We start from the raw sequence: 20,367 nt of genomic DNA on the forward strand, positions 1-20,367 counted from the left end.
TGATTCTCCCGCTAGGAGAAGGTGAATGTCTTCCAGGCCATTGGAGATGACAGAGGGATGTGGATTAGAGACGAACAGGACTTTCTGTCCCTTCTATTCAAATTGAAATTCATTTGAATGAAAAAGATGGCTGTGTGCCAGGCAGTGTATCAATTACTGCCATGGATCTAGACTCTAGACGAAGTAAGACACCTTCTCAGGTAAGCTACAATCAACTGAAGTCAATCGGTGGTAGGAGGTGTGGGAGATACACAAAGAACTCAGGACCAGACTGAATTTGCCATTGGACTAGGAGTGTTATCAAGTGTCAGTAAAAGTATGTTTCATTTCTGATGCATCAGGTACCAGGCTGTCACGCCTTTCACGTGATGTGGTGTCTAGCTCCTTTCCTACATACAAGGTCCTCATGGTCATGCCTATCCATCCTTGCCTGGCACAGAGGACATGCTTTATAAGTCCTCGTTGCTAGAGGAAAGGTACAAGCAAGGTGCTCTCTCTCTCCCTCAAAAAACGAATAAACATTTAAAAACAGCAAAATCAAAATCATTTTTCTCTGGCACTGGCTCTTTGGCTTTGGATGAAATTTGTGGAGTTCTCGTTTCCCCTTAGTGGTACATCTTAGTCATGGATGAAAGTAAATTCTAGAGGGGCTACCCTTCTCATTCCTAGTTGAATTCTAGTTGAGACCTTGCCTCCCACAGAGGAGAAGTGGGTATGTTTGTGTGTCTGGCCGCTGAGACTGATGGGGTGGGTGGTGGTGAGGGACTGGTGTTTAGGGAGAACTGGCCAGGGTCTCAGGGGAGGAAGAAGGGTCAGAGGACTATTTTCTTTGCTAAGTGGAGTCAATAGCTTTTCCATTTTAAACCATTTTATTCCTCAGATTTTATTTCCTTTGTCACCTCTATAAATATGAAAGTCCATTTATCCTTCTAACATAATTTTTCTTTTTTTTTTTATGTTTATTTATTTTTGAGAGAGAAAGAGCACGAATGGAGGAGGGGCAGAGGGTGAGAGAGAGAGACGCAGAATCCGAAACAGGCTCTGGGCTCTGAGCTGTCAGCACAGAGCTGGATGTGGGGCTCAAATTCGGGACTGGTGAGATCATGACCTGAGTTGGTTTGACTGAGCTGCACAGGCACCCCAGAATTTTCATTATTTCCCCACATGGGATGTTTGTGGCTTTATAGGTACCTTTTCATATGTAAAAAAGAATTATATGATTTATGAAGGCAGGTTTTAAAAGTCTTTCTATAGATGAAGTGTAAGGTTTCATTGAATTTGTTGATCTTATTCTGAAAGTATTTTTTTAATTGAGATATAATTAACATATAACGTTATATTAGTTTCAGGTGTACAATTATTCAGTATATGTATAGATTGCAAACCAATCACAGCAAGTTTAGTTAACATCCATCATTATACATAGTTATGAATTTTTTTTCTTGTGATGAGAACTTTCGAGATCTACCCTCTTAGCAACTTTCAGATATACAATACAGTATTTTAACTACAGTCACCATACTGTACATTACATCCACAGGGTTTATTTAGTTTATAACTGGACGTCTGTGCCTTTTGACCACCTTCATCCACTTTGCCCATCCCCCACCCCCACGTCTGGTAACCACCAATCTGTTCTCTGTATCTGTGGGTTCGGTTTTTGGTTTCACTTGCTTATTTCTTGCCTTTTTTTATATAACAGCTTGGATTCTAACAGATGTGAGGTGATAACTTATGTGGTTTTGATTTGCATTTCCCTAAGTTTTATTTTAATTCCAGTTAGCATACAGTATTATATTAGTTGCAGGTGTATAACATAATGATTCAATATTTCCATATATCACCTGGCGCTCATCACGGCAAGTGCCCCCCCTTAATCCCCATCACCTGTTTCACGCATGCCCCACCCCCTCCCCTCTGGTAACCATGAGATTATTCTCTATAGTTAAGAGTCTGTTTCTTGGTTTCTCTCTTTCTCTCTTTTTTCCTTTGCTTGTTTGTTTTGTTTCTTAAATTCCACATCTGAGTGAAATCATATGGTATTTTGTCTTCCTCTGACGGACTTATTTCGCTTAGCATTATACTCTCTAGCTCCATCCATGTCCTTGCAAATGACAAGATTTCTTTCTTTTTTATGTCTGAATAATATTCCCTTGTGTGGGTGTATATATACACACCCCATCTTCTTCGTCCATTCGTCAGTGGGCTGCTTCCATATCTTGGCTATTGTAAATAATACTTCTATAAACATAGGGGTAACATGTTTCCCTTTGGATTCGCGTTCTTGTATTTTGGGGGGTAAATACACCGTAGTGGAAGAGCTGGATCATAAAGTAGTTTCTCTTTTTAACTTTCTGAAGAACGTCCCCACTGTTTCCACGGTGACGGCCCCAGTTTGCATTCCCACCCACAGTGCACAAAGGTTCCTTTTTCTCCACATCCTTGCCAGCATCTGTTGTTTCTTGTGGTTTTGATGTTAGCCATTCTGACAGGTGTGAGGTGATGTCTCGTTGTAGTTTTGATTTACGTTTACCTGATGATTAATACGGTTGGCCGCTTTTTCATGTATCTGTTAGCAAGTGTGTGTCAGATAAGTGAAATCATGCAGTATTTGTCCTTCTGTGACTGGTTTACTTCACTGAGCGCAATACCCTCGAGATTCATCTATGTCGTCACATACTCCAGGATTTCTTTTTTTTTTTTTTAATGTTTATCTTTGAATGAGAGACAGAGCACGAGTAGGGGAGGGGCAGAGAGAGAGGGAGACACAGAATCCGAAGCAGGCTCCAGGCTCTGAGCTGTCAGCACAGAACCTGATGTGGGGCTCGAACTCATGAACCGTGAGATCATGACCTGAGCTGAATGGTGCTTAACTGACTGAGCCACCCAGGTGCCCCAGGATTTCCTTCTTAAAGGCTGAATAACATTCCGGTGTGTGTATATACTGTATTTTAAAAAATCCATTCATCTGTCATCAAGAAAACTCAGGATGTTTCCACATTTTGGCTATTATAAATAGTGCTACAATGAACATGTAAGTGCCAATATCTGTTTGAGATCCTGACTTCAATTCTTTTGGATAAATATCCGGAGTGGGATTTTTGGATCAGATGGTAGCTCTATTTTTAATTTTTTGCAGGACTTCCATACAGTTTTCCAGGGTGGGGGTGCCTGCATACATTCCCACCAACAGTGCGCATCCTCATGAACACTGTTTGATTTTTTGGATCATGGCCATCCTAACAGATGTGAGATGGTATCTTATTGTTGTTTTAATTTGCATTTCCCAGATGACTAGTGATGTTGAGCATCTTTTCATATACCTGCTCAGTATTTATATGTATTCTTTGGAAAAACATCTATTCAAGTTCTTAGCTTACCTTTTAATGGAGTTATTGGGGTGTTTTTGCTATTGGAAATATTTTTTATATTCTCCACTCTCTTGTTATATCTCCCACCATTGTCGTGATCCGGAAAAGCCCAGGCCCAGATCAACACAGCCATTTGCTTTCCCCATTTCTAAATCTTGATCACGAACTACAGAAAAAGTCATAAAATGGCTTGGATTGGTGCCATTATAAAATCAGTCTTACCACCCCCAAATCCTCCTGTTTTCTGGTTGGCTCTCTCTCTCTCCTGGTCTCCCTTAAGCTTTTTCACACTTTGCTCATTCTCTTCAAGTCTTGGACTCCACAGTTCACTCCTTACTCATGTGCTCATGACTCTTCCATTCACAGAGACACTAGGAATCGATGGATGAGCAATTATTGAACTTCAGGCACTAAACAAACTTACCTCCCAATAGGTCTTGTCCTTACCGTTTTCCTTCTACATAAAACAGAAAAGCATGAGGTGTCCCTCCTACTCTTCGAGTTAATCCCTCGGTCTCTGGACTCCATCCCTCCCACCTTCTCATGAACCTCACTCTCCCATCTCCTTTTCCCACGATGTCATCCTTCATCCCTTTCTCCTTCTCTTGCCACCCCCTTCTCCCATGGGTTCAACTCTTGCTTCTCTTCCCATCAGCCTTTAAACTCACCTTAAGTTCATCTGAAGAACACCACGTCCACTCAACCACACACAGCTGGCCTCTAGCCCTGTCTCTCTTATCTCTGTTACAGCCCAACTGTCCAGAAGATTCATCTGTGCTCACTGCCCCCATTCTCTCACCCTCCTCTCACTCCCCAGCCTCTCACAATCTCCCTCACATCCCCACCAGCTGTTTGAAGTGATAGTTGTGGAAGTTTTTACTAAATCTAATCTTGTTTGACTCATCTTGTTTGACCCAGTTGACATCGCTCTCATTCTTGCAATGTTTTCCTTGGCTTCCCTCATTCCACAGTCCCTTGGTTTTCTTGACCAGGATTTGTATTCTTCAGGTTCCATCCAGCCCACCTTGTCTCACTCGACACATGCTCCCTGGGCCATCTCCTCGATCTCTCTGGCTGCAATTATCTTCGTGCTGAGGTTCCCATATCTGATCTCCACTCCAGAGTTCTATCCTGAGAAAGAGGTCTTCTGATCCATTTTACCCAGCTATCTACCAAGTACCTGCACATGGATGTCACATGGTCACTTCTAATAGGTCAAGCCAGCCCTCCAAACCTTCCCTAGTGTTCTTTGTAAATGCTCTCTCAGCTCTCCAATGTTCAGGACACCGCATCAGGTGCTCAAGACACCTTCTTCCTCCTATTCAACCTATTTACAAATATGGTGGATTCTACCTTCTGAAAACTTCTCACAGTGATAGAATCTCTCCATTCCAATTCCCGCCATTTTAGTTAACATTGCAGTTGTGTCTTGTCTGGGCTCTCGAACTGGTCTTCCAGCCTTCAGGCTTCTCCCTCCCCTCCAATCCATTTTTAGTACTGTATCTCACCATCTTACTCTTCTGACCAGAACCCTCTAATGTCCTCTTCTTTCTCTGAGGATAAAGTCTACAGTCCTTAGCATAGAAGAAATCCTCTGCATGACCTGATCCATCTTACCTCTCCAGCACTCTCCATCTCCTCACATGAATCCCAGGCTAGATATTTCATCTACACCCAATTTCTCCCAGCCCCTTTCACATGCCATGCTCTTTCTCACTTATGAGCTGGACCTTCTGCCTAGAACACTCCTTCACCTGTTTTCTGCCTCCTCCTTAGTACCTCCAGACCCCACCTCCGGGCCCTCAATATAATACATTCTTACTTACATTTCACATTGCTAATGGGTCCTTGGCAAATCCAAGTGAGTTGGGCAAAACATTTAGCTCTGAGCTGTGCAAATAATAAAACAAATACTCACTGACTTGGAACCATGATTTTATCAAAACCATATTGAAATTTACAGAAAAACATCTGATCTACTGAGCATTGCCTTCATCACAGAGCTCAGCTTTCTTCTTCATATGGAACCGCATTCTTAATATACGCTCAAAGAATCCAGTAAAATATTAAAAGTTGTGCAACTGCCAAAAACTTGCAGGGAGATGACTTCAAGAAGAAAACTTCAAAGTTTGCATTTATAAATCACAACTCTTTTAAAGTTTTACAACTTTTCCCTATAGGACATAAAATTATTCTTCTGTGGGTAATAGAGCTGTAGTTGCAGCCAAGCATTCTTTACCTTAGGGGCGCCTGGGTGGCTCAGTCAGTTAAGCCTCTGATGCTTGACTTGGGCTCAAGTCACGATCTCACGTTTGTGAGATCAAGCCCCGAGTTGGGCTCTGGACTGACAGTGTGGAGCCTGCTTGGGATTCTCTCTCTCTCTTTCTCTCTCTCTCTCTGCCCCTTCCCTGCTCATACACTCTCTCTCAAAATAAATAAATAGACATTAAGAAAAGCATTATTTACCTTTTAAAAACCCCACAGAAATATGGTAATTACTATGAACATTTCCTTAAGTCAGTTCATACTTAAGTTGAAGTCATGTTATAGAAATTTGTATTCCTGGGGCACCCGGGTAGTTAAGCGCCTGACTTTGGTTCAGGTCATGATCTCACAGTTTGGGAGTTCGAGCCCCGAGTCAGGCCTGGAGCCTGCTTCGGATTCTGTGTCCCCTTCTCTCTCTCTCTGCCCCTCCCTTGCTCATGCTTGAGTGCTCTCTCTCTCTCTCAAGAATAAATGAATATTACAAAAAAGAAGTTTTTATTACTAATTTGTTCTGTTCCTGGTATTTCCTGAAATATTACTTTGGATATTAATATATCTTTACTCAGTGCATCAGTGTATCATTACTTTTTTGGCAATTGACTTTTCTAGCAGATTTCTAGCTACCATAACAGATCCTGCAAAAACAAATTGAAAAAAAGAAAATAGATGCATGAGTAATTTGTTCTAGAGTAGGATCAAATTTCGTATCCACTGAGAAATGGGGGCTGTAGCCCATGGCACTCTGGGCTTCTCACTTTTATAACAGGTAACACTGTAAAGATATATTTATTGGGGCAAATGTAAACATACATTTTACGGAAAAATAAATACAAATGCTCCATGAATATATGGAAATCTTTAAGGGAATACATAAAAAGCAAAGTACAACACCTAGTTTTACCTATCATTCTGGAAAATGCCCAACAGATATTAATGATGCCCTGTGTCTGAAGGGAATGAGCAAAAAGGCACCGCCATACATTGTGCAAAGCCATATGTACAAAGATATGCAGCGTTTCATTGGTTTATAACAACAAAACTATAATAAAAAAAATCTAGGTATCTATCAGTGGGGTGCTAGATAAATAAATTGTGGTGTAGCCATACATAAGAATCCCACGTGATCATGAAAAAGATTAGCACAGTTCCATAAACACAAAAATAAGATGCCTAAAATGATGTCCTGATATATTAGTGAAGAAAGGAAAGGTGTAGGACATTTTGTGGGGAACAGTATCTTTTTAAATTTCTTTTAATGTTTATTTATTCTTGAGAGAGAGAGAAAGAGACAGAGTGCGAGCAGGGGAGGGGCAGAGAGAGAGAGGGAGACACAGAATCCAAATTAGGCTCCAGGCTCCGAGCTGTCAGAACAGAGCCCGACACGGGGCTCGACCTCACAAGCTGTGAGATCTTGACCTGAACTAAAGTCAGACACTTAACCGACTGAGCCATCCGGGGGGCCCCTTGTGGGAAGCATTGTAACTCGAGTGTGATATACACTTACATATGCATCAGACGCTGATCCAATAGAGATAACCTTGCCCTTGTATTTATACCTGATGCTCAGCCCAGACTGAGCCTGTGTAAAAGACCAACGTAACTCACTTCATCACTTCTTTTTCTTCAGAGTTAGAGGGGTAACATCTCAGCCTATTTCATTGCCTCTGAGAATCTGATGAAAATATTGGAACTCCTTCCCAGAAAAGTCAGGCATAAGCCTATACAGAATTTTATCTATGATTTCAAGGTGAATTCACCAGAGTCCATTCACAGATTTCTGGTGATCCAAAGATCCGAAGCAAAGAGCTCTTTGTTAAGAAAGAACTCGTGGTACCACACCACACAGAATTCTAGGAAAGCATCATCACCAGATTTGGATAAGCTTGCATACCCTCTTGAGTTTAGTGGGTGTATTGCTCCTCAGATATGCTCTCAAAACCCTGGAGGGCAGGTGAGCACGGTCATAAGGGTACAAGACTGACCAGGGACCTAGACGGGTTCCAGTCCCGTCCACTCCTACTTGGGTCTACTGGTACCTTTCATCTGAGAGCTAAGGTAATGGGACTTCTGTCTTGCTCTAGAAGGTTTTCCTCTAGGTGTTGTGGCACTGGGAAAGACAGCCTTGAAGGGCTTTCCTGAAGGAACAGAACAGCTAGAGGATTATTTATTAATGTATGTCTATATGTATTTATTTAGTTTAGTTTATTGACCTTGAGAGAGGGAGAGAGAGCAGGGTAGGGGCAGAGAGGGAGGAGAGAGAGTCCCAAGCAGTCTCTTCACTGTCAGCATGGAGCCCGATGCGGGGCTCCACGAACCAAGAGCCCATGACCTGAGCCAAACTCAAGAGTTGGACGCTTAACTGACTGAGCCACTCTGGTGCCCGGAGGATGATCTCTTTAAATGCACTCAAGGGCCTCTCACGGTACAACGTCCTGGAGGACAGGATAGCCTTCTAGTGCGGTACAGCACCTGTTCTAGAATGTCTAGCCTACCAGAGCCCAGTAACTGGTATACGTACTCGGTCCAATAAAGCGGGGCGAAGTACAGCACATTTTAGAAACCTTTCATTGCAAATGGGTAGAAGAAAATATTTAGAAGTAAAAGGACTCTACTTTAGTTCTCTGTAAAATTACCGTTCAGAATGTAATTCCCTCATGCAGAGATTTCGGAAACGTGGAAATTAGAAAGGATGAAAAGTGTCTGGTTCCTCTTAGCAGCTGCATCTGCCCCAGACAAACAGATGCTTGCCTCTGGCCTCTCCCAGAAGACGCCTGTGTCGCCTTAGATCACCATCTGGTTGCCTTAAGACCTCAGCAGCCTGATGAGTTCAGTAAAAGTCACGCATTTGGGGGGTTTTTTTCTTTCTTACTGCTGTAAATTTGGGAGTGGCTTTTTCTAGTTCTGTACATCTCAAGCAGGAACTCGATGTCTCTACTGGAGCAGTTTACACAGAAAAAAAATTACGTGACCCGATTTAAATATCTGAAGGATAATTTTAGCACATATGGAAAAAACCAGAAAGAGCCTTTGGTTGGGCACAAGAGACAGGGAATGAGTGAGGCGACCGCAACAACCCAGGTAAGAAGTGAATGGTAGACCATACGATCCAGCAATCCCACTTCTGGAAACTTACCCCGAAGAACTGAAAGGAGGGTCTTGAAGAACTGCTCGCACATCCATGTTCATAGCAACGCTAATTCATAGTAGCCAAGAAGTAGAAACAACCAAAATGTCCATTAATAGAGAAAGAAAATGTGGTACACACAGCGGAATATTAGCCTTAAAAAGAAAGAAAATCCTGTCAAATACTACAACGTAGGTGGGCCTTGAGGACATTATGTTAAATGACATGGGCAGTCACAAACTGACAAATACCGTTATGATTTCATTTCTGTGAGGTATCCGACATAGTCAAACTCTGAGAAACAGAAAAGTGGCACGGTGGTCGAGGGGCCAGGAGGTGGGGGAAAAGGGAGTTGTTGTGCGATGAGTATAGAGTTTCAGTTTTGCAGAATGAAAAAGTTCTGGAGATCACAATGTGAGTATATTTCACACTACTGAATTGCATACTTAAAAACAAGAAGATGTTAAACTTTAGGTTATAGGTGAAAGAGGAAAAAAAAAAGGGACGGTGGTCTAGACTGGCAGTAATCACGAGAGGGTTTCCTGTAGGAACATGCAGCTTGCCATTTGTGATGGTTAATTTTTATATGTCAACTTGACTAGATGTCTCATGAGGGGCCCAGATATTTGGCCTAATATTATTCTGGGTGCTTCTGTGAGGTTGTTTTGGGATGAGATTGGCATTTTAAAAAAATTTTTAATGTTTATTTATTTTGAGAGAGAGAGAGCCAGAGCCAGAGTGCGAAGGGGGGAGGGACAGAGGCAGAGGGAGACCCAGAATCCGAAGCGGGCTCCAGGCTCTGAGCTGTCAGCACAGAGCCCGATGCGGGGCTCGAACTCACGAACTGTGAGATGACGACCTGGGCCGAAGTCAGATGCTTCACAGACCGAGCCACCCAGGTGGCCCTGAGATTGACATTTAAATCAGTACACTGAGTAAAGCAGATTGCCCCTCACCCCAACATGGGTGGGCCTCACCCAATCACTCGAATGCCCAAATAGAACAAAAATGCTGACCCTCCCGGCAGTAAGAGGGACTTCCTCCTACCTGACTTTGAGCTGGGGCACTGGCTTTTTCCTGTCTTCAGACTTGAACCGAAACGTTGTCTGTTTCCAGATCTTCAGCCTATGGGCCTACAGACTGGAGCTATACCGTTATTGCTCCTGGTTCTCCGGCCTTTGGACTGAGACTGGAACTAATCCACTGGCTCTCCCGGGTCTCTGCTTGCTGACTCACCCTGCAGATCTTGGGACTAGTCAGCATTCATAATCACATGAGCCAATTCCTTACAATAAATTTCATATATTTCAATAAATGTCATGTATATAGAAGTTATTGGTTCTGTTTCTCTGGAGAACACTAACACATCATTGTAAAACAGGAACCCAAATTATATAATAACAGCTTACTAATTTAAATGTCTTACATGATAATTTTTATTGGTTTCGTTTTTGTGTATACATAGAAAATGTTGAAGACTGAGTGAATTCTCTGCGCATGTTTTTAAAATAATCACAGTCAAATGTGACCACCCGTTTTAACACTTCAAAATACTCCTTTGGGATTCATGATGTAAACGAGAATGCTTTTGTGCTTACGGTTTGTGCTTTCTGCTTAAGTAAAAGGACTTCAGTTCATCAGCTGGTTCGGCTGCGACTCATGTACAGACAGATACTAAAACGCGTTTCTGAACACCATCCGAAGCTTGTCCTTTTTCCCGTGATCCCTCTCCCCCTGAGCAAGTCAGCCGCTGCGTGCGACCAGCCGCCCGGGGAGTGGGGCGCCGCGACGTTCGCATTGCAGGCTGTCGGCACCGGAGCAGGGTGAGGTGGGTGTCCGTGGAGGGGCTGCCCAGCGCAAGGTGCTGTGTCGCCTCAGTGGGGTGAGGGGTGCTGCCTGGGTGGGGGCCCCGGTGCCAGGGTGCCGGAGCCCGAGCAGGGTGAGGTGGCGTCACTGCGATGGCAAGGGCAGCCGGGCTTGGGGCGTCCGGCCCAAGTGGAGGGTCTCCGGGCAGGAGGGCATGCTTGCAGGAGGCAGCCCCGAATGAGGTGCGCAGCCCACGTGGGGTAAGGAAAGCATCCAAATTTCAGTGCCTGGAACCTTCAGAAGCGTCAGGGGCATGACGGTCAAAGGGACACCAAGGAACCGTTCCGGGCTAAATGAGACACACAAGATCTGTTAACTCAATGGGATGCCTGATTGTTATTGGGATCTCTGTGCTCTAAGGGGCAAGATTGGAACGACCGGCAAAACTTGGAGGAGATGTGAGGACTGGACGGAGCTAACGTTATCAATGTGAATATTCTAATTTTAACGGCTCTATTATGGTTGTGGAGAATGCATTTTTGTGCCGGAAATAATACACTGTTTGGGGGTGACGGAGTGTCATGTCGACCACCTTTACCCAAACGGTTGACAAAATGTTCTTTGTACTGTTCTTGCAGCTTTTCTGTAAGTTCGAGATTATTTCAAAAGAAAAACAAGAAGAATCTTTAAAGAACATGTGTCAACCTCATTTTCTGGCATCGTGGCAACAAAGGACTGAACTGCGATAAATCGGTCTTCCTGGTTTTAGTGTAATGGTTGATTTCTCCTTCCTCAGGTTTGCTCTTGTGGGTCTTCTTTCATTTTTTTGTAAAGCAGTTTAATGGGATTTATCTTTGAAAAAGACTTAAGCCCACAGTGCTGACCTTTTTAGAAATGAAAACACTTGAGGCTTCATAATGCAAATGTGCCAAACTGTAAGTGAACAACTAATGAATACTGTGTGATTAAAAACACCTGTCAAATGCTTACAGGAAAACAATGTCAAAAGTTCTTTCTAAAAAATATTGCCGGGGCGCCTGGGTGGGTCAGCCGGTTGAGCTTCCGACTTCAGCTCAGGTCATGATCTTACCATTTGCGAGTTCAAGCCCCGCGTCGGGCTCTGTGCTCACAGCTCTGGGCCTGAAGTCTGCTTCGGGCTTTGTGTCTCTCTCTTTTTCTCTGCCCCTCCCCTGCTTGCACTCTGCCTCTCTCTCTCTCTCTCTCTCAAAAATAAACAGACATTAAAAAATATTGCAATTTTGTAGAACTGTATCTTTGGCTGACTATTTTATTAATCTTTTGGTTGAGCTTTCAATAGGTCGGGTTCTTACTTTCCTCAAGCATTGGCTGAAATATTGTGCGAATGCAAGGGTTAATAAAAATAAAGGAAGCAAACGTTTGGAATCTGTTTCCTTGAGTGTTCCCTTGGCCAGGTTGTGCCTCTTGACTCTGTTAGTCGGACTTTCTGTGCATTCCTTTCAGTCACGACTGTGACGCCTGTATATCTTGTCAGGGATACGCACAGTCATTCAAACTTACTTAAGTTCGTTTTTTTAATTAACTACCTACTTAAGTGCAAAAATTGTCACCACGCAACTTAGTTGACCTCTAAGCAGAAAAAAAAAATGTTTTAAATCTTGTTGTATTCGAGGAACTCTGTACCAGGTATGAGTGAGACAAATTTAAGGGGCCACATTCTCAGATGCATTTCATTTTCTGAAATTCAAATTTATTCAATTCCAAATATTGAAATAGTTCTTACTCTATGCCAATCACTCACCTAAGTACATTAAAAATATTAACTCATTTCATCTTTGAATAACTCCATAAGGGATTTTTTAGTATTCTCATTTGATTGGTGAAGAAACTCATATACAAGAATGTAAGTAACATACCTAACCAAAGTCTCAGCTAGAAAAGAGAAAAGCCAAATTTGGAACCCAGATGGTCTGCTTCAGGAGCCCCTACCTTTCAGCACAATGCCACTCTACCGTTCTTGTTAATGAGAAATGTCCTATGTGGGTTATCTATATAAAACAGATGCTCAAGAAACCTTAAGAATCAGTTAAATCTCAGCTCAGGGTTGCAGACTGAGCACAGATAGTTGCTTCATCTCTGCCTAGAGACCTCACTGAAACTATCATAGAGGAAAACCAAGGAATAAATAACAAAGAAAATGAAAACAGATTTGTGAGTTCAACTTTCTGGAATTCAAAAAAACCAATTTAGTCAAGTTCTTTGGTCAAGGAATTCACAAGGGAAATTAGAAAATACCAGGAGACAAATGAGAATGGAAACACAACACACCAAAATGTATGAGATAAAGTGAAAACAGTACCAACAGGGAAGATTGTAGGTGTAAACGCTTACATTAAGAAAGTCTCAGATCAGTAATCTAACTTTACATCTCAACTAGAGAAAGAAAAAGAAACTCAAAAGTTAGCATGAGGAAAATACTAAAGATGAGAGCATACACAAAATAGAGAATAGAAAAAACCCTGATAGGGATATCAACAAAACTAAGAATTGGATTGTTGAAAAGATCAACAAAATTTAAAAACCTTTAGCTAGATTAATTTCAAAAAAAGAAAAAAATATTTAAATAACTAAAATCAGAATTGAAACCTGGGACATCACAACTAATGCCACAAAACCAAAAAGGACTGGGTCACCTGCGTGGCTCAGTTGGTTGAGCATTGATTTTGGCTCAGGTCATGACCTCACAGTTTGTGAGTTTGAACCCCATGTTGGGCTCTTGGCTGACAGCCCAGAGCCTGGAGCCTGTGTTGGATTCTGTGTCTCCCCCTGTCTCTGCCCCTCCCCCACTCCGTCTCATAAATAAATAAATAAATAAATAAATAAATATTTTTAAAAACCCCAAAAAGGATTATGAGAGAATACTATGAACACTTACATGCCAACAAACTGGATAACCCATAGGAAATGGATAAATTCTTAGAAATACACAACGTACTAAGACTGAATCATGAAGAAATAAAAAATTGAAACAGACTAGTAAGGAGACTAAATCTGTAATCAAAACCTACCAACAAAGAAAAGCCCAGGATCAGATGGCTTCACTGGGGAATGCTACCAAACATTTAAAGAAGAATTAACACCAATCCCCAAACTCCTCTAACAAACCAAAGAGAAGGGAATACTTTAGACTCATTCTTAAGGACAGCATTACTCCAATACCAAAGCCAAAGACACTACAGGAAAACTACAGACTATATATACAAATATTAAATCATTATCTTACACACCTGAAACTATTGTTATATGTCAATTATACCTTAATAAAAAAAACCTACAAACCAATATCCCTGATGAATACTGATGCAAAAATCCTCAACAAAATAGTACCAAACGAAACTCATCAGCATATTAAAAGGATTACACACCATGACCAAGAGGGATTTTTTCCTGGAATGCAAGGATGCCTTGACCCTCATGTATAGGGTCAAATGATTTTCAATCAGGGTGCCAAGAACGCACAGCAAGGGAAAGGACAGTCTCTTTAACAGATGGTGCTGGAAAAACTGGATATCTACATGCAAAACTGTGAAGCCATATTCAAAAATTAACTCAAAATTAAAGACTTAAACTAGGGGCATCTGGATGACTCAGTAGTTAAGCATCCCACTCGATTTTGGCTCAGGTTACGATCTCTCAGTGGTGGGGCTGAGCCCCACACTGGACTCTGCACTAAGCATGGAGCCCGCTTAAGATATTCTCTCTCCCTCTCCCTCTGCCCTGGCCCTGCACATATGCACGCTCTGTCTCACACAGAAAAATATTTAAACTAATACCTACACTACAAAATTCCCAGAAGAAAACAAAGTTTTCATGACAAGGGATTTGGCAATGATTTCTTGGATACGACACCCAAAAGCATAGGCAACAAAAGCAAAGTAGACAAATGGGACTGTATCAAACTTAAAAAAAGCCTGCACATCAAAGGAAACAATCAACAGTGAATAGGCAACCTACAGAATGGGAGAAAATATTTGCAAATCGCATAACTAATAATGAGTTAAATATTCAGAATATAGAAAGAACTCCTACAACCCAATAAGAACATAAATAACCTGACTAATAAATGGACAAATAACTTGCATAAATATTTCTCAAACGATACAGAAATGGCTAACAAGTGTAAGAAAAGATGCTCAACTTCACTAATCATTAGAGAAATGCAAATCAAAATACAGTGTGGTACCACCTCACACCCATTAGGATAGCTACTATAACAAAAACCAAATTAAAAACCCAAAACAGAAAATGTGTTGTCGAGGATGTGGAGACATTGGAACCCTTGGTGAGAACGTGAAATGGTGCAGCTGCTATGGAAAATGTAATGGAGGTTCCTCAAAAAATGAAAAATACAAAGTTATGCCATATGATCCAGCAATCCCACTTCTGAGTATTTACCTAAAAGAATCGAGAGCCAGATCTGGAAGAAGTATTAATACTCCTGTGTTCAGTGCAGCATTATTCACAATAGTCAAAAGGTGGAGGCCACTCAAATGTTCATTGAGGGACAAATGAATAAAATGTGGTATGTACATGCAATGAAATATTCAGCCTTTAAAAGGAAAGAGATCTTGTCATACAGCACAAAGATGAAGTTTAAGGACATTATGCTAAATGGAATAAGCCAGTCACAAAGAGAAATACTGTAGGATTTCACTTCTATGAAGTATCTAAAGTAGTCAAACTCATAGAAACAAAGATCAGAATGGTAGTTGGCAAGGGTTAGGGGTGGGGAGAATGGGGGTTGTTTTTCAGTGGGTATAGTTTGTTTCGCATGACGGAAAATTTCTGGAGATCTGTTGCACAGCAAAGTGAACATACTTAACACATACTAAACTGAAAAAACAAGGTAAATAATTACAAAGTAATAATTAAGAGTCCTTTAGACACTGAAAAATGTGTATATATAATAATATGTTTGGGATTAACTTCAAAATAATTTGAAGGTCGGTTGGGGGAGAGAATGAAGTTATACATGAAAACTGTTGACAGTTCTTTTTTTTTTAATTTTTTTTTTCAACGTTTATTTATTTTTGGGACAGAGAGAGACAGAGCATGAACGGGGGAGGGGCAGAGAGAGAGGGAGACACAGAATCGGAAACAGGCTCCAGGCTCCGAGCCATCAGCCCAGAGCCCGACGCGGGGCTCGAACTCCCGGACCGCGAGATCGTGACCTGGCTGAAGTCAGACGCTTAACCGACTGCGCCACCCAGGCGCCCCTGGCTCCTCTTATTTTCTCAAAAATAAAGCTTTGGCCTGGCCAGGTTCTTTGTATAGTTAGATCTACACATTCACTTTTTTGAAGGAGGATGGTTAGAAAGGCCACGCCTCTGGGGATTCACGTGTACTTCTCTGATGAAGCATAATTTGACCGAATACCATTGACCAGCAGCGTACCCCGCCCTCTGGGAATCGAGGTCCAGGCGCGAGAAATCTATGCCCTTAGCGAGCCAGTCTTGGTTTGGTTGGAAAATATCCCCTGGAGAGAGAAAGGAACACCCATATACGGTCTTGAGATAGTTACTTAGTGTTTTGCAGGAGTCCCAAAGCACTATCTTATCAAGCCCACTTATCCAAATAATGACGCTTGCAGATCTGACTGCTCATGGCCAAGAATTTCTACGTCTACATTCTCTTGCCTGTTCACTTTATATCCACAGAGCTTGTACACCTGCACTTAGGAATGTCAGGCGAGGACATGTGATCCAGCAAACGTACAGCCAGGGTGGTTTCTCTTGCCTTATGTTTACAGCTCACAGTTGTGAGTACTCTGTAAATCCAAAGGAAATGAGGTTTAGGACGAGAGGCCTCCCAACTTCGTGTTTCTTCACATCCCTAATCCATACAAGTTGGCCTCTAAGGCTCACTGGCACCACGACCACTATTTAACCTATCTTTAGGTCAGTACTAAATATCCCAAGGTCCTGCATGGGTTTTATTTCCAAGTACTACGGATGTTTTTAAATGTTTGAGGAATGCAAGACAACAGCAGCTCCCCAAATTTTAAGTGCTGTGTTTTGGCTGTATCACAGGCTCTCTAAATAGCTGTAACTTAAAGACAGCTCCAACTGAGTGGGAAACTTCACAAACGCTCACGTATGTTACTCTGGCACATCACCTAAAATTCACAACTGTCGTGAAGGCCATAAAGCTGTTTTCGACATCTTCCGATGTACTGAGGCACACTTTTCACAATCAACCTGTTCTTTAGTCCTAAACGACTTCAACGTTTTCACAGAAGATCGCTTTTCAAACAATTCTCAGGATATTGAGTATATTCCAGAGACTTCTATGCTGCAATACTTTGATCATCAAAACAAACTTGTAGGTATTTGTGTGAAGGCCACACATTACCAGATACTGAATATTAACATGATCTTAACGGGGCGCCTGGGTGGCTTGGTCGGTTAAGTGTCCGACTTCGGCTCAGGTCATGATCTCACCATCTGTGAGTTCGAGCCCGGCGTTGGGCTCTGTGCTGACAGCTCAGAGCCTGGAGCCTGTTTCCGATTCTGTGTCTCCCTCTCTCTGCCCCTCCCCTGTTCATGCTCTGTCTCAAAAATAAATAAACGTTAAAAAAAAAAATTAAAAAAAAAAAGATCTTAACTGATAAGTAAACAGCTCTTAGCAGGGGTCCCCAATGTAGAGAAATCTTAAAGTTGGGTTAGAGGACAGGTCAGGAGCTCACTACTTGGCTTCTGATCAAGAATTCCTTCACTTTTAAACCAAGAACACCAGCCTCTCTGTAAAGAATGGATCACTCACTGCTTGCTTACCCCAGGAACCTTAACTAGACTCCCTGCTTAATTCTTCAAGTACTGTGTTTACGGCCAATGTTTATTAAAGTTACAGTTAAATTTTTTAGTTTCCCAAACTAATTAAACTACTGGAATTTGTGAGTTCATCAGCTTGGCATAATTCGTTCCTGTCAGTTCCACTCAAATCCCTTCAGTCCAAAATGCTGAGGTCTAAGAGAAGGGTTTTGAGCAGGGAGACATTTCCATTTTAGGCATGTCCAGTTTGAGCTTGGGAGGTGCACAGGTTATCTAGCACACTACTGGATGTATACAGCAATCTGAGCTCAAGTTCAATTTGAACGCACATAGTTAACTGAAGACAGTGGACAAGATAGTGCAGCAAAGTGAAGGTCTAAGCCCAAACCTAGAGGAAAGGCGTTAATTTCATCACTGTTATCCTAGTAAGCATAGCAAATACAATCATGATGACTTTCAGGGCATTTTGTAATTTGCAAAAATGTTTGTCAAAATATTTTTGGCAATTTTCTCTAGTAGAAAACTAGACCTCTTGAAGATATCCATCTGATTATCAATTTCAAAAAGCAAAAAATCTCGATACTGGAACATCAGCATTCTCCCCTGAGACACATTCAAGAAAATAAAGCACTAACAGATCCTGATAGCTACACCTTATCCATTACTGTGCCAATATGGGTTTGGCTAAATAAATTTGGCCTACAGGACATGCTTTTCACTCCTAAAATTAACTAGTATTTATATATAAACTACATGTCAGCACAGCCCCATGTTAAATGGTCTACATTATCAAATGAAAACTCCAAGGACTGTATATAAAATACTTTTATAGATATAACCTAAATGCTAACAAATACCAGGTTTACTTTTTTCAACCCGTTCTTCTAAAATATAAAACACCTGCCTGCAAAACCGCAAATGTTCCCCAAACATCTGTTTACTCTTTAGCCTGGTCTTCAGGAGGAATAACATTAACTGGCAGAACTTACTGTTTCCCATGTTACCTACCCACCAGAATACATTAGGTTCTCAAGTCATAGCTGCATCCCAGAAACTTTAGATTTGCAGCACCCTGTGATCCATCAATTTAGAATTTGGGGGTAGGATCCAGACACATCCTTTGAAAAAGCTCCAATGTGCAGCCGTAGGTTCGTCAATCCTGAAGACTGCCGCGTTGCGTGAATACAACTCAGTTCTCAAGTGAAGTCAAGTGCGAACGGCTTCAGTGGCCTCCAAGAGACCTAATGAGAACAAGCGAGACCACCCCAGGACATTCACCTAATTTTGACCAGTCTACCTGCAAGATGGACTAAACTTCGTGGCACAAACGCGTATTCCTAAAATCTGATGGCATTACGAATGAAAGTCAACGAGATTTAACTGATAACCAATTTATTAAAAGGCCGATTTAAGCATCTGCAATGGTGACTTCCACCTCAACTCCTGGCTCAATACTGATGGAAGTAATCTGCTTAACAATCTCAGATGGACTGTGCAAATCAATGAGCCGCTTGTGGATCCTCATCTGAAAACGATCCCAAGTCTTAGAACCTTCACCACAAGGAGTTTTTCTTGTAGTGATTCTCAGAGTCTGCAACAAAAGACAAAGGAAACCAAGCATTTATGGCTTCACGCTGCTCTCTAGAACATCCGAAGACCATCACGCCCATTCCCTGGGATTACTCCCCGGAGCATCACTCCTGTCCTGGCACCAACTTGCAAGGGCAAGTCCGTGTCCACTCAGCCCGCACGGTGCCCTTCCGAGCGCCGCACCCACCCAGGAACAGAAGAGCAAAACTTCCACAGCTACCTGTAAACACCCGGTACTCAACGGGAACAAACTCTAACCGCTTTTCTTTCGGGTTGTGTGGTTTTTCCCACCCCTCTGACTCATTTCACCTTGGTGGGCATCCGAACGGGTCCTTTCACTTTGAGATTCTTTTCCTTGGCGCCTCTGATCAAGTCGGCACACACTACAGGGAAATAAAAGCATCTTTCAGTTCGTCCCCAACAGCCAAAGCAGCCCTAAGAAATCTGAACTGATGCTGGCTCAGAATAGCGTATAAAACGATCATCATAACTCAACACACTCATTGTCTCCTCATCGCCAACAAGGATTTACGAGGCACCAACAGTTAAGGGGGGGATGCTTCTCGTTTTCCCTTTCTACGTTAAACAACTTGTCACTTGACTTTTCCGACGCCATCCTGTACAGCAACAAGTCAAATTCATCGTTTTTTATTTATTTACTTATTTATTTTTTTGCCCAAAGCCACCGTACTGACCCTTCTCCAAAGATTTTACGTTGCGGCTGGTGAGAGTGATTCTAATTCGGTGAATCGCCACCTCCGGTTCCACGGGGGTCTTCCCGGTGTCTTTAAAAGCCTGGCATTACACAGATGAACACAGATCTTTTAAAAGCCTAGAAACACGCTTCATCGCGTCTCCCCAGGCTCCTCCACCACTTCAGGAGCCCCTTTTTTCGGGTAAGCGAGGCTCGCGCCTTCGCCGCTTCCGCCCAGCCCGGCAAGCGTCCCAGGAAGGGACCAAGTCCCGCCACGTTCCGAACCGCGCGGCGCCGCCCCCCGTCTCACCATGGCTGCGGCGCGGCTTCCTGACCGACTTGTTCCTCGGCGAGAGCGAACAGCGGTGAGTCAGGAGCAGGCGCGGGGGCCTCCAGTGCACCGCTCCGGCTGCGACCGCGTCTTCCTCAAAGAGAAAGGCGTGCGGCCTGCGCGGCACTTATATAGCTGCGCTCACGTCTGCATCCGGGTCCCGCACGCGTCTCCGCACTGCCCCGGAAGAGGAACGGCCCTCGGGGCTACGGAGGCGGCTGCGCGAGCCGGGGCTGGAGCGCCCGACGAGCTGGCGGGAAAGGTGCGGCTGCGGGCGCCCCCTATCGGCCGGGAGGAGTCAGAGCCCCGCGAGGTGGCGTCCACGCCAGCGCAGTCACCACCGCGGTCCTTTAACCGCCTGGGAGAGATGACCGGGA

The 20,367-nt window shown here is 42.9% G+C and overlaps 1 protein-coding gene, 1 long non-coding RNA gene and 1 other non-coding gene across 3 annotated transcripts in view; 1 reads left to right on the forward strand and 2 right to left on the reverse strand.

The window, feature by feature from the left end:
- Positions 1 to 11,234, forward strand: part of LOC125156608 (uncharacterized) — a 34,103-nt gene extending 22,869 nt beyond the window's left edge. Inside the window, exons 5-7 of the long non-coding RNA XR_007148701.1 lie at positions 16 to 200; positions 10,380 to 10,588; positions 11,205 to 11,234. This is a non-coding gene — a long non-coding RNA (uncharacterized LOC125156608). The remainder of the gene's footprint in view (positions 1 to 15; positions 201 to 10,379; positions 10,589 to 11,204) is intronic.
- A 7,516-nt stretch (positions 11,235 to 18,750) lies between these two features.
- On the reverse strand, positions 18,751 to 20,134 carry RPS20 (ribosomal protein S20). Its single transcript, XM_047843005.1, has 4 exons — positions 19,970 to 20,134; positions 19,661 to 19,760; positions 19,275 to 19,348; positions 18,751 to 18,966 (listed from the first exon to the last, which is right to left on the reverse strand). The coding sequence occupies exons 1-4, from the start codon at positions 19,970 to 19,972 to the stop codon at positions 18,784 to 18,786; spliced, it is 360 nt and encodes a 119-aa protein (XP_047698961.1). The 5' UTR covers positions 19,973 to 20,134; the 3' UTR covers positions 18,751 to 18,783.
- Positions 19,419 to 19,485, reverse strand: LOC125156796 (small nucleolar RNA U54). Its single transcript, XR_007148780.1, has one exon. It is a non-coding gene; the product is annotated as a small nucleolar RNA U54 (small nucleolar RNA).
- Positions 20,135 to 20,367: the final 233 nt, after the last annotated feature.

This window comes from Prionailurus viverrinus, chromosome F2 (assembly GCF_022837055.1).
Source record: "Prionailurus viverrinus isolate Anna chromosome F2, UM_Priviv_1.0, whole genome shotgun sequence".
Lineage (NCBI taxonomy): Eukaryota > Metazoa > Chordata > Mammalia > Carnivora > Felidae > Prionailurus > Prionailurus viverrinus.